The sequence below is a fragment of the Taurulus bubalis genome (assembly GCF_910589615.1).
Source record: "Taurulus bubalis genome assembly, chromosome: 2".
Taxonomy (NCBI): domain Eukaryota; kingdom Metazoa; phylum Chordata; class Actinopteri; order Perciformes; family Cottidae; genus Taurulus; species Taurulus bubalis.
In genome coordinates this window covers 14,133,784-14,148,819 of record NC_136590.1, presented here as the reverse complement: position 1 = coordinate 14,148,819, position 15,036 = coordinate 14,133,784, and the positions used below count along the sequence as shown (strand labels likewise).

General features: G+C 43.5%; 1 protein-coding gene across 2 annotated transcripts in view; it reads right to left on the bottom strand.

Moving 5' to 3' along the window:
• The window catches only part of rhbdl1 (rhomboid, veinlet-like 1), a gene marked incomplete at both ends in the record, with an annotated part of 32,707 nt that extends 19,225 nt beyond the window's left edge, over nt 1-13,482 (bottom strand). For both annotated transcript variants that reach the window (XM_079214069.1, XM_079214070.1), the window contains 2 exons: nt 6,672-6,830; nt 13,444-13,482. In XM_079214069.1, coding sequence (XP_079070195.1) covers nt 6,672-6,830; nt 13,444-13,482 — 198 coding nt within the window. The remainder of the gene's footprint in view (nt 1-6,671; nt 6,831-13,443) is intronic.
• Between the last annotated feature and the right edge of the window lie 1,554 nt (nt 13,483-15,036).

Sequence of the window (15,036 nt, the reverse complement as noted above, 5' to 3'; positions counted from 1 at the left end):
GGACAGATTCCCCCACCTGAGCTGTGGATCTCTGCAGTTCGTCCAGAGTCACCATGGGCCTCTTGGCTGCATCTCTTGTCAGTGCTCTCCTTGTTCGGCCTGTAAGTTTAGGTGGACGGCCGTGTCTTGGTAGGTTTGCAGTTGTGCCATACTCTTTCTGGATAATGGATTGAACAGTGCTCCGTGACATGTTCAAAGCTTGGGAAATCTTTTTATAGCCTAACCCTGCTTTAAACTTCTCCACAACTGTATCTCTGACCTGTCTGGTGTGCTCCTTGGACTTCATGGTCCCTTTTGCTCCCCAATATTCTCTTAACAAACCTTTGAGGCCGTCACCGAACAGCTGTATTTGTACTGAGATTAAATTACACACAGGTGGAATCTATTTAGTCATTCGGTCAACATTCAATCATTCAGCAGTTATCAGGCAACTTCTGAAGGCAATTGGTTGCACTCAGAGAAAAGGGGGCTGAATAATTTTGCACACTGCACTTTTCAGTTTTTTATTTGTGATTTTTGTTTTTTAAATCAGGTATCATTTTCTTTGTACTTCACAATTGTGTGACACTTTGTGTTGGTCTTTCACATAAAATTCCAATAAAATATATTCATGTTTGTGGCGTGTAATGTGACAAAATGTGGAAACGTTCAAGGGGTATGAATACTTTGGCAAGCCACTGTAAATAAAAATTTATTTAAAAAGGAAAAAAAAATGCAAAAATGTGCTTATTTACTTTCTCGCTGAGGGTTAGATGAGAAGTTAAATACCACTTTCTTTTCTACCTCTCTTAATTTATCTTAACATAAAGACTGGAAACGAGGGAAGTTGTTTTTATGTTTTGACTTTTGTACAGATTAAACAAGCAACGTGCAACATTTTATCTATTGTAGGCTGGTCGGTGTATTTTTTACCTTTGGACAGAGCACGGCTAAATTAACTAAACCAACAGCCGTAGCCCTATTTAACAGACAGGTATGTCTCAATCTTCTTACCTATCCTTCAGCAAGAGAGCAAATAAGTGTATTTCAAGAGATTTCTTTTTTTAAACTGACAGAATAGTTAATTGTGACTTTAAGGAATCAACAGAAAGCTCATTCCCTTTCATTGATGATTTTTTTTTATGCAATAAACTTGGTGGTTTTATGAGCATCACTGTCAGCAGCTGGAGGACACCTTACCAGGATGAACAGATCTCATCATGCGGCTGAATTTTTCATTTTAGCAATTTAATCCATGACGTTCTTCACACTAAGTGGATCACACATCAGTAAATGAGGGAGCGCTATTTTTCATATAAACTGAGAGAAGTTCATCAATGTGACTAATCATTCTAGATGGAGACCCAAAATTAAAGTAAAGTACAGATTTCACACAGGATAGCAAGATGGTTTATGTAAGTTCTTCTTTTATAATCAAATAGTCAAGGGAAAAAAATGATACTCTTTCCTTTGAGGACGTATTCTGTTGTTCTGAACCAACTCCAGTTGGACCAACTCTTGATAACTTCTCTAGAGGCTTAGGATGAAAACTATCCTAATGCTCATATTTTGACAGCTGGGGCAGAGAACTGTCTGGATAGCAACACAAAGGGTTCTTTTCCGCCAGAGTTACCACTGAAAATACTAGACCAGGTACCTACAGCATGAAGATATCTACATTTCCTTATAGAAAACCAGCAAGGATGCTTACAAGGTAAGATTTACTTCAAGGCTGATACTCAGTGGCAGATGCCTGAAGTCTCCTGTGTAGCTAAAACAATACAGCTCCTTCGAGGACAACTGGCTTACTATGTAATTATCCTTCAATTAAAATATGTGCGATAATGTGATGTGACACTTTATGAAATTTAGTTTCCTGGAAAAGCAGCGAAGGAGGAGAAATAGAGCATCTGGGCAGGAGCTGCACCTGGTACCAGTATAAACCCACAACAGCAAAGCGCATGTATAGGTTTCTAATAATAGTAACCTCAGACAACATGGCAGCCTCATATGAAGTGTTATGAAACCATTAAAGTACACCATTCGTAATTCATTAGCCAGGTCCTGCTGCTTGTCGACTCATTACATGTCGACACAGCAGGGGGCACAGTGAAGGAAACTGTGGGTCAATATCTATAAAAGCTAATGAGCTAAATATACTGAAGGACAAAGACTGTAAATAAATGAACAAATAATAAAGAAGTAATGAACAGATTGCACCACAAACAGAGCAAGAAATTGCTCAGGAAAAACAGAACTAAAGAAAAGGTGCTAATCCTTTATGGAAGTTAGCAGAGCAGGAAGTGGTAACTACCCTAACAGTGGGTAATTATGACATTAGTGGTTGTACAGAGTAAGGGCCTGTTGCACAATGATAACCAGAACGATGTTGAGCAGTGCTGCTGGCTCTCCCGCAGATGGAGGGATGCATATTTAGTATGGAAATCAGACCTGGAAAATACAATTATACTATACTTGAGGCATGGAGTGAAAGCAAAAGAAGAGGAGCAGAGGGACATGAGAAGGCAGAGTGATAGAAATGAAGACGGGAAGATGAGACGCCTGCCTGGGTGAGCTTGATTCTCAGATTCTGTGTGCCACCAATGGACAGTGAAGAAAGAGAGAGATATATATATATATATATATATATATATATATATATATATATATATATATATATATATATATATATATATATATATATAAATAAAACAGGTGGAATAGAGAGAGGTTGAGGCTCGTGGATATAATTGTGTTTTTTTCCTCTGTTGGCTTTCTTCTTGAAAAAAAGTCTCTGTTTTCTAAGTTTATTTCAACTGTTTGGCTCGGTGACAACACCTGTCGCCTCTCCACCTCACACCGTTTTTGCTCCCATTCATACCGCCTCCGTGAAAACGTGCAAAGCATCGCTATCCCTCTGCTTTGCCTTCTCTGACATGCAGGACTGTACTCTACAGTGAGCATGAGCAGCCTTTTGAGGTGACGATGGGTGAGAGATGCCGAACAAACGTTAAAAGGCACACACGAGCAGTCAAAACATGAGATAACGCACCGAGAGGAGTGACAGAGAGCAAGGTGCACCGAAAATCACATGTCATCAAATAAAACATTGGAGGGGGGAAACCTCTGACTTGTGCTTCGGTAATGGTGAAAGTTTCCTGACGAGGCAACGTCTGCCGGGGAATAATTGATGCTGAGGCTAATAGCACAAAGATAAAGATAGTATTCCCCTTAAGGGACAGCTGAATGGGCCAAACTGACAGCAGTGTGTGTGAGTGTGAGTGTGAGTGTGTGTGTGTGTGTGTGTGTGTGTGTCAAACAGCAAGAGCCCATCCTCCTCTTCTTGGTAGCTGCATGTTGCCTACTGTACATGCTGCTCTCAGCTTTAGTCTATTGTCGTTGATGGATTAATTAGCCACACCACGCGGTCAATACCTCACAACTCAATAATAATTAGTAATAACAATTAAATCTCTCTTTTCCCCACCCACACTCAGGTTCTTTGTTGCCCAAACCCTTTTAAAGTGAGAGTCCGCCTCTTTTTCCCTCTGCTGTTTGTGGCCTCTGTCTTGCTTTATGGTTTAATCATCGCGGTGCTAAAACTCGTGGGGGACAAAACAAACCTTCACTCCAGTACACTTAAGCAAAGTGCATCACTTTTAGTCGGCAATCCATCTAAAACAGAAAGCCTTGACTGGAGCTTGGTGTGGGATGTGACGTTGATAGGTATCGTCCCTGGAGACAGATGTATTGTGGGCACTTAATGCAACTTCAAATGACTTAAAAACTTTAGAAAACTGTGTATAAACTACAGAGTGCCTCTTGCATGGGGCTGTAACTGAAGTTCATTTCTGCTGTCTTGAAGTGCTTTCTATCTTACAATACTACTTTATATGTGACAAAAGACTCAAAGATTAAATAACATGTTATTTCAGCATTGAGCAAACCATATCTCTTGGGGTTACAACGGGAACTGTTTTGGGCAGAAGGGTAAAAATGAAGCACAAAGCATCAGATTTCAAATCCTCCAACCTGAACAAAGAGAATCCTAAATCGTGATCGCTACACTACACCCTGTAGCCGTACAATTAACCATGTCAGCCAATTTGGATCTTCGTTGCACATTAGCTAAATTACCACACGAAGGAAAACAATGACACACTTCTTCACTTACACGACTGGTATATGATAGCATCGGTTGACTATTTAAAAAAATCAATCAATACGTGCAGTTTCACACATAGGAATATAAACGACTTCACGTTTACCCTCAGTTCAGTCACTGACACTCGTCTGTCGCAGAATTGTCGCCTTGACGCTTCACCATGTGTGAACTTTGCCACCTCTGTTGTCTCTCAGCCTCCTGCATCCACAAAATTGTTGTGAGTAATTGTGTGCAAACGTGTCATTGCGTGTAAAGTGCACGCTGGTTGTCTTGCTGTGTAGGATGTTTGTGCTGATGTGGATTAGTGGTTAGATACAGACCTAGAGAAAACTCTGTCAGTGTATATGCCTGAGTGAGTGTGTGTGCGTGCGTGCACAAGTGTGTACAGTTCCCCAAGAGAGGTTTTAGCAGAGCGTTACTTATTCACCCCTCTGGCTGTACTGATGGAGTTCTCTGGCTAAGATCGCCCTGCATGAAAGATGGGCTGAACACCAATGATGACAGAGACAGTCTTGTACAAACACAGACAACTGAGAGGCTGTTGCCTAACGATGCAATTCAAACACATTTGCACCCACTGAGGTTGAGAGAAGCAGTGTGGATTCATGGCTCCACTGTGTACAACAAATGAACACACCCGTTAAGACACATAACAGACACGCACGCACACGCACGCGCACGCACACACACACACACACACACACACACACACACACACACACACACACACACACACACACACACACACACACACACACACACACACACACACACACACACACACACACACACCTCAGAGAGTGAAGAGAGGGACTAAAGAAAAAAGAAAACTGGATATGAAATTATACAAGTCAGAGAGCAGCTAAAAGAAAGGAAGCGAGGGGAGAAAGAAGGCTGCAGGTATTTGTTGATGACCTGGTTGAAAATGTCAGGCAACATGCGGCACTTTCCGAGTGGCAGCCTGGAGCTCATCCCAAAGAATCTGCAGAGCTCGCGCATCGCATGCTGGGGGGCCAGATTTACATCAACATTTGAATATCCTCTAAATTAGTCAGCAAATCTGTAGTGGCAGTGCTCATGTGTATGAATGAGAGTCTGTCTGGGGTTGAGACCGTGTGTGTGTATATCAGGGAGAGGAGAGTAGAGAGATGGACAGAGGAAGCGAGGGGCTTAATTAATATTGAAAAAACAAAAGTGTTTGGTTAACAAATTGTATGCAAAGAACGGTGTGGTTACGGCATGTGTGCGTTCACTTGTGTGTATCAGATAAATCAGTGTGCGGCTTGGCGTTTTCAAATTACCTCAGATGACTGCCTGCTACTACCAATGCTGGGCTAATCGAAGACAATTTGACTGATGGGCAATTTTCAAAGTGTCTCCCTGATGCTTTCGGAGGCGAGGCAGGTTTTATTTTTTCACCTAACATATGCTCAAGAGTGTAGAAGGAAAGAGAATGAAATGAGATCTGAGGGTTCAAGGAGGCAGGTAAAAAAAAGAAAGAAAAAGGAGGTTGGGGTGAGGATTAATATTACATTGGCTTGAGGAAGGGAGGGGTGAAGATGAGAATGAGCTGGATCAAATGAAAAAATAGCACTTAAAGAATCGCGGAGGAAGATAGCTGTACACATCCCATAGAGGTCTGATGTAAAGGAGGCTGTACTGCGGGAGCAGCACCTCAACACGGATTTCACTGTAGTGCCACAGACTCCAGAAATGGGACCTGCTCCAAATTGAGTGGCCTCATGTGGCCTTCATTACAAACCAGTGGTGGCACAACACAAGGGGAGAGAAAGAGATCAAAAAGAAAGATACACTAGAGAGATAAAGCAAGAGAGGGAAAATGAGTTCAAGGGAGTGAAAATATGCCAGGAATTGGATTGAACTAATCCCGGTGTTCGGAGCAGAAGGCAGGTGCTCATCGACATGCTCGGAGAGAGTCAGTCTTTTCACATATACAGCTCTATAATATTTCTAATAAACAATTGTAAACACAAATAGGTGAAGAAGTGGGGGGGGATATAGAAAAAGAAGCGGCAAAGAATAAAGGACCTGGCAGAGTCAAAGCCGAGGCAAAGGATGAAAGCTGCATTTGAACAATGCATATTAAGAGAATATAATAGTACACAGACTGTTCACAGATCAGTATATAAAACATATTTTTCATTTTTTGTTGTTGCTGTTTTACTATTTAATATATTACTTGTGTTTGAATTTATGAGTAATGATAAATACATTTTGTTGCATTCATTTTGTGGATCCGTCAGCTAGGTGTGGGTGTTGTGTACGACTAGTGAGGTTAAGTGTCTGGATTTACCGACAAATTAACTGGAAAGATTGATTCTCCTTTTGCAGGACAACGACCTGAATGTTCGAGTCAATTTTCGGCACTGCGGAGCTCGCCGGCTCTGTCTGAATCAATTCTATAACCTTTCTGAAAGTGTGTGTATGTGTTGAAATGTTGCTGCATCTGTACTGCAGGACATTAAATCCCTCTGTATTACAATCTGTGTCTGTGTATGTGACTCACCAGCTCGATGAGCTCCTGGTAGCACACCTGTCCCTCCTCATTGCTATGGACCAGGGCTAACAGCATGTCCAGTTTGGACGGGTCCAGCTGCAGCTCATGGTGCTCCACCAAGCTGGTGAAGTTCTCCACTGCGATGAAACCGGTGTTGTCTGGGTCCAGCTGGAAAAAACAACAACAGCCCACACTCAGACCATTGGGATAAAAACTACATTGCTGATAACGCATGTATTAAAGATGTTGTTTCAGTTATGCATCATGATTTTTAATAACAAGCAGCACTGCAGATATGAAGTGTCAGTTTTCCCTGAGGGAGAATGTATCAGTGCTAGACAGCTGAGATGTACACACAGAGACATAATACATAAAAGATACTCCTAAAAGACAAATGGAAAGCTACAGGGCTGAAGGCATAAGCTCAGACAGTGACACCAGTATGAATTAAGCTGTGCTGCCTCTATGATGCCTTTGAAAGAATTAGACCTGCCTAAAGAAAAAGCCCCATTCAACCTCATTAAAGGAGCAGGTCTGTCAAAGCAAACAGCGAGATGGTTGTTGTTGTGGGAGCAACGAGGGAGATACAGGCGGCACGTCATTCGAATGACGTGCCGAATATGGGAAACTGCAGGTCACTAAATAGTGACCTGCAGTTTCCCTGAAAACAGAATTAAATGGAATGGACTTTTCAATGTCTGTTTCTGAGTGGCTGCTTCATTTGACTGCGTGAGTGCGACCTCGGTCACATTTGAAGCATGTAGCCAGTGTGGTTTTTCTTAATCACCACTCACTCACTGAGACCCACAGCCCATGGGTTATTACTGCTGGAGGTCTGTATGCCAGCGCTGCTCCCCGTAATTAATTTAAGAGGGAGAGTGTCATAAAAATGTCAGCGTATAGTTGTCTAAAATAGCGTCTGCTTAAAAATGGCTTGTAAAGTATAGGGTGTGCATCTACGCTTGGTTTGTGTAATGTTTTTGTTTTCGGTCAGCAGCTTCACAGACTTGATTTTCCTTCCCTCGCCCTCTCCTCCTCTTAAACGGCTCAATTGCGCTGCAATGGAGTGTTAATTTCTCATGCCAGCTCTCCTTAGTACATCTGATTGTGTTTGTGAAAATGCGCCAGAGGACAAACTGTAGCAGTACAAAGAGACCACATGGGAGGAGCCCTTGCTGCTTCTCATTTTATCGTTTCCTGAATGCTAACGCCGCCTCATTAGGTTTCAGATAGTAAACCAACAGCTTCTTGTTGCCCCAGGGAGGAGTGAGCTTTCAGATGTTGCGTCAGTGTGGAGTCAGTCGTGTTGGATCATCGTTGCCCATGTCATGAGTCCACGAGGCAAACCATGTCTAGGCCGCCTTAGTCTGGACCTGGCCCGCTCCGACATGGTTAGACAAAGGCCTTTCATTGGCTGCATGTGGAGAGCGGCATTAAACTACGGTGCGGCGTGTCTGTCCTTACGGCAGGAGGCTCAAAGCTTAAAGCTCTACTGCTCAACTAAGGAGCTAGGGATCAATCCGGGAATCCATTGGTGTGAGTGTGGATCTTCTTCTAAACAAGTTTACTGAATGTGCTCTGCTTCTCCCTACACGGTCTCCAGTTTCTCCCCCCCAGTCATTTAGTTGAACAAAAGCATCCTTTTAATTCTAGTTAATCAGATTTTTTCACTTCACTGAAAATGTATGTTTATTCACCTGGGAGAGCCCAGTCGAGGCAGGAACTAATTGGTTAGTTTTATGATGCTCGACTCGAAATTAGTGTTTTCTCCTTGCTGGTTGATGTAGTGAAGCAATTTAGTTAGTTTTGAGACTTTAACATTACTTTCCGTACAGCAACATGACTCAACAGCATAACCTGTAATAACCAAGATTTTGTACACACACAACCATTGCTTTCCCTTGGCTTATACTGGTTACACTGAATGGGAAAATCCATACAGTACTTGATAACCTCCCTCTTGGTCATTGTCTCCATATAATCTCAACACTCAGCTCCTGACTCAGACAGACAGCCAGCAGGGTTAAGGAATACAAGCAAATTCGTGAAAAAAAAATAAACCCAGATGAAAAAGAAAAGGGGGCCAGCTCTATTTTTAGATAATCCCCTTAACTGTGTGTTCCATGGACGTTTGTTAAAACACACTCCCGTTCTCCGCTTGAAGCTCGAGGCAAAAGGGTGCAGATATGGCCAGCATGTGTGACGTGTTGGGCACCAGGATGACATGTGGGGATACATGGGAGTTTGGGGAGCACATAAGAAAAAAACAGCAGAGAGGGTAGGTTGATATAATAAAAGAAAAAGAGACGAGAAGAACTGAAACAAGGACGCACAGAGAAGATTCTGATTCTGATAAATACGCCTCGCCACTGCATGTTATTCTGTGCGTCTGCCTGACCCAGCAGTCTGGCTCTTCTTCTCTTTCCTATAAGAGGGCTGTGACACAATCCAGTGCTCTGCATCCACTTGCCACAGAGGGGAGATAGATCAGATTCTAATGTGCTCCTGGCTCAGCCCAGGCTGACAAGGGGAACAGAGAGCCACACTGGGGACGTCTGATTACTGTCAGCCTCCATATGTCAGCACAACACTACCAAACAGCAGCACAGACAGAGCCACACTGTATATGGTCGTACACATTTAGGCAAAAACCAAGTGTTGACACTGAGCTGTCATACTGCACAGATACTGTTCCCTCCGCAGTCTGACCTTATTCAGGAAGAACGTTACACAGGAGGGATTGTCTGGCAATGATTCACGGAGGTGGAGGATTGGTTCTTGTAGCCAATTAGGGTTATCAATTAGCGAGATGAGGTACACTGAGATGAATGAGTGTTGGCAAGAAGAGCCACGTTTTTTTTTCTTCCTGAGCAGGCTGGTGACGTGCATGAAGGGGGAGACAGAGAGAAGAAAAGGCTGGAAGAAGGAGGGAAAAGGCGCTGAGAGGGAAAGAGGGAAGCAGTTATTGAAGCGATCCAACACTGGTGAGGGCGACACTTTGACAACCTGCATAAGTTTCCATGGTTACCAGTCGCCTGTGTGTCCTCCCTTTCTTGCATTCCCCCCCCCCCCCCCCCCCCCTTTTTTTTTTTTTTTTAGAGACGATGAAAGGAGAAAAGGATATAGAGCGGAAGGAAAAATAGAATACAGATGGATGGGACGAGACCAATGAGATAGGAACGAGGTGGTAATAAGACGGAAGCAGGGTTTAGATGTCAAGTGAGGCAGGGCAAGAGATTATGCATGGAAGGTGGAGGTGTTGGTCAGTGAGAGCAACCGAAACCTGGCTGGCTTAAGAGAAAGCGGGAGGAGATGAACAAGACGGGATAAAAAAAAGTAGACATGAGTACGAGGAAGAGGAGGAGGGGGGAAGAGGAGTAGAACGCTGACTGCAGGGGAAGGATTTCACCGTTAACCCCCGGGACCTCTATTACCTCAACCTCAGACTCAGACCGACCACAGCCCGCAACTGACTTATCAGTCTGTTCCACAGGGGCTCAAGAGTGAACCCTCCAGCCTGGAAACAAACTACAAAGCCCAGCCATGAACGACTGATAGTCAGTGGGCTGAAGCACAGTCTTCTGCAGGGAGGATGAAATAACTGGCCGACACAAAACCATGACAGGGCCCTCCGACTGGGGCACAAGCGAGCATTAGCTAAATGTGGTCACATCATATGAGGCAGAGAGTGCAGTAGAGATGATAAAGATTCCCCGAAATTATCAGCCAGCTCAAGATGGCACAGTTTTATGAGGCTCTTCCTACTTTTCTTCTTGTAAGATGATAATATAAATCCTTACGCAAGCCAAAATGTAATTGTAAAAAATGTATTGGCAAAAATGTTTATAACTGATTGATTGTCATTTTTGAAGAAGAAAATGCAAATTTAATTTCTGATATCGGACTCTATAAAAACACGATTATATATATATATATATATATATATATATTTATATATATATATATATATATATATATAGTTCTCACTAACCCAGTGGCACAGAGCCAGTACGTTGGTCCCTGTCAACAAGACTGCCAAGCTAGAACAGGGCTGTGTATGTGCAGAGGGCAGTGGCATTTACAGGGCAGAGCATATTTGCATGGCTTCAGATTAAACCCTTTTGATTTGTCACTGGTACCCTCAGGATTTACTGGTGTTCACCAACAACTGGGTCACTGACTCTGTAATTATCACAATTTATGTTCTGCCCGACCGTCATTATACTCAAGTTTTTATTACTGTGGCTTTGCAATGTGATGACCATAAGATCCGAACCACTCTCTCCTCCAGTGGAGACTACTGTAAAGAGACATCAAGGGGATTTTCCTTGATGCAAACAATCATCCAACTACATTTCCTGGCATTTGGACACAGTACAAACAGCCAGAAGCATCTTCAAACACAGATTAATGTAAATTAGCATCAGAGAATGATGAAAGGGGACAGTGTATAAGAGCCTTATTCTCTACTTTACATTAATGTCAAAATATTCAGAGCCATTAAGTCATTATAGGAGAGATATAAATAAGCCAAATAAAAACTGAATGATACATGGAGAGATATTTACCAATAATAGCGTACTAAGTGCTGCCGACCATCAGAGGCGCTGCAATAAGACTCTCAGAGAAACTGAGTCTGTGTGCTTGCTCTAATGAGGAGCATATGCGTGAGCCTGCATAGGCCAGAAATAGCCTGAGCTCAGCATTGCAACCTCCTGCAGACAAAGACTAATAAAACAACTCACTCATGTTACTGTTTCTTTCTCCTTCTCTCCTCCTGCAGCATTTTAATGTGGTTCTGTATGACATGGCTGCAATATCTCCTCTCCTTTATACCTGCAGTGCACGTATAAACTAAGCATGCCCCGTTTTCTTTTGGAGCAAAACATCCTAATTGAAGTATATTCCTGGAAAACCCCAAAGCATTGAAGTTTAGTGCCTTTAATCTCTAATGTGTGCTTGACTGAAAGGAATGTTGAGCCAGTGGTAGCTTAACTCTCAATGTCTATAAAGAAAAAGTGTAATGTTGCAGGTTTAAAACCCTAGATTACAAACAAAAACTAAGCAGTGACAGAATAACATTTTCCTTTTATAAATGGCTAAATCTGAGATGCCCTCAAGTAAAGCACTTGACCTCTAGGTGCTCTTGTGGATTTGCTTGGAGGCGGCGGGACTCTGTTGTCATTGTGTGGAGCCTCCAGTGAATGTGACTATTTAAATCTGGTGGCCAGAACTGTAAAAACATTTGGCATACTCTGCGAAATCTTTTCCCGGATAAATATGAGCAAAAAGTGCCCAATGTTTAGATAGGCAGCAGGCTTTGCTAAAAACAAGTGTGCCTGTTCACAATCCAAAAGCTGTTGGCAGATTTCACTTCATTCTAGTTTAATTACAGAGACCTTTTCCAAATCAAAGGCCGCCGCGCGGATTCCCATAGGTGGAAAAGGCTCGTTGTCAGCCAGTGTAAGTGATTTGGTCTAGACTTGAGCTTAAAAGGACCAAAGTTTGTCTATATGACCACACTGACGCAAGCAGCGTAAACCCCACAATCAATAAAACAAGGCGTTTACAAGTATTGGTTTCAACTCGTGCCCAAAGCATAAAAAATTGATATTGACACAGATGAGTCAGCCTCTTTGATACTGCATTAAAATGTGTCTATGAAGGAACATGTGTTGTTGAGGTATCACCAAATAGTTGTGATCACTTAAGTGTGACCACAGAGCATCTTCTCACTCGACCCACACGGGTTTCCTCCACTTATTATAAAAACACACAGATATTCATAACAAACTGTGCACATGATCGCAGACACACACACACACTTCTCCTTAAAGGCTCTGGAGCGTGTTGATCAATGTGTTGCTGATGGGCCACTCGTGAACCCTAAACCCAGCAGCAGATAATTGATTCCTCCCTAGTGAACAGAATGATTGCCCAATCGCTCTGTCAATCAGCCAAAACCCCCATTCATCAAAAGCACAAGACAGAGTGCAAGGTTGCATTAAATGCAAGACACACACACACACACACACGTTAATTTTGGACATGGTAGACCAAACCTTAACTCAAACTTAGATCTGACTAGATAGTAAAAACAGCAGTTTGGGTAGAGGACTCCAGATGTCAAGAGTAACCTTTTTTTCCAATGGTCTAAATATGACCACTAACACTGTTTAACAACAGGGCTGAAGAAGAATGTTTAAAGCCAAATAACTTATATTTTAGAAGAAAACCATGACCTAGTCTTCACAGGAACCGTCTCATTGCTTGACCCCTTGAAATGAAAAAAACAAACAGAATAATCTTGCAATCTTTGGTTCTGGTGACCCTGAGATGATGGGATTGTGGATGTGGTCAACAAAGAAAGAAACAATAAAATGCACAAGGTACACTCACAGGTACAGACACACAACCCATATAGGCGCACATGCAGCATGATTGCTACAAACGCTAATGCAGCAGATGTAATGGACCACTAATGATTTTGGTGTCTTCCCTCAAATGGAGAATGCTCCAATCAATCCATCTACATCATTCATACAGCATACCATGCCTCTTTTTGCACACACCCCTTCCTCCCCCCTCAATCCCATAAGCCATGATCTGACCTCACATTCTCTGGGCCCACATGGCTCCATGCTGCTTGCGTCCGTCATGTTGTCTCACGCTCTCATTTTGCCCGTGCTATCAATCTACATCTCAATCCCTGGATAGACGACGAGGTGGCCAGGAGCCCGTAACCATAGAAACCTCTGCCGCTGCCTGCTCACTCGCTTACCTGCTCTTGTATGAGCTGAAACAGGGAGCTTCTATCCATATACTGGCCAGGGAGGTGAAAGGAGCCGCCGAGGACAAGGGCATAGGGAGGAGCGAGAGAGGAGAGGTGGTGGTGGTGGTGTTAAGGAAGGGGTAAGGTGGAAGGGGATTTGGTTGAGGTAGCAGCTGGTTGCCTAAATTGTAATGCCGGGCCCCTTCGTCGCTGCTGTGTCCCCCCCGCCCCCTTGATGATGGAGAAAGCCTGGTGAGCCCTCTCCCTGGTTTTCGGTGCTGGTGGTGTCGCTGCAGTAAGAACCGATGCTGTGTGGCTCCGTGTTGGTGTCGAGAGTGTGGACGGTGGGGCAAATGGGCCGTGACTCTGCTCTGTGCCAGTGCAGCGTGGCGCGGCGGTAAAACCCAGCTTCAGCAGACGACAGGCAGGCAAGGCAGATCCAGCAGCTCTCATTCACTCTCCTCCTCCTCCTCGCTCTCCTCTATCCCATTGCACTGACTGCTACCTCTCTCTCTCTCTCCATCTCTCTTCCCTCTCCTCATACACACACACACTGCGCTGCCTGCATACCAATGAGGCAGGGGAGGGAGGTGGCCTCTCTTTTCCAATTAGAAAAGAGGAGGGCGTGGCCATGGGCTGCGGCTCCCCTCTTCACTACAAGTAAGGCATCTCAGGGGATGGGCTCCACTGCGGCTCTGCGCTTACTACTGGCACAGACCCCCCCACACACATGTCTGGTCTGTTACTGACAGGCATGCACACACAAACCCACACACTGTAAACAAGACAAAAGCTCTAAGACACAGGCATATGGTGAAATCCTAACCATGTGTTAATTTAAGGGCGACAGAAGACAAAGGAGATGAATGGCATAAGAGACGATATAAAACAATAATGAAATCAATAGCACTGGTGGTCAACAAAGAAAACTACAGACTGCTCTGGACCCTTTTACATCTCTGTGCTAATTATAAGCACTGGCACAATAGCGCATTGTATGCACTGCTGCACAATCAAGCAAAATGCCACCCCCAACACACATGCACAAACATAACATTGAATTAAACTGTTTAGATGGCTCACTGATCCTCCAATGAGCTCAAATGAATACCACTACGACAATAACACAAAGCCACAATCCTCAATACAATACTTAATTATAAGTAATTAGAGAAAAAGGGCTCTTATTATGTTAATACGATGCACAATAAAGAGACAGGCTTGCAGGGAGTAGAGCAAGAGGGTCAGAATATATACGAATGATTATAAGGATCTTGCTACTGCTCATGTGGGCGGCAGGCAATTGTTGTGCTTGATTTCATTGAAATCCTTTTAATAAGGTGTTTTCTTTCTGCACAAATCCGCAGTGACCCCTCCTCCTCAGGACAATGGCTATGAGGGGGAGGGAGCAGCGCAGGGACATAAATCTTAACTCATAAAAAAGTGAAGGATCCTTAAATGCCCTGGAGATGATTGCAGCTAAAGACGTTGTTAGGGTTGAGACCTGGTGACGAATTCAGCTTACGTTGAGGTAGGGGGGTTTCTCATCTTTTGAACTGTTCCCTGTGAGATTCTCCACCAACAGTGTAACGCAGCCTCAGG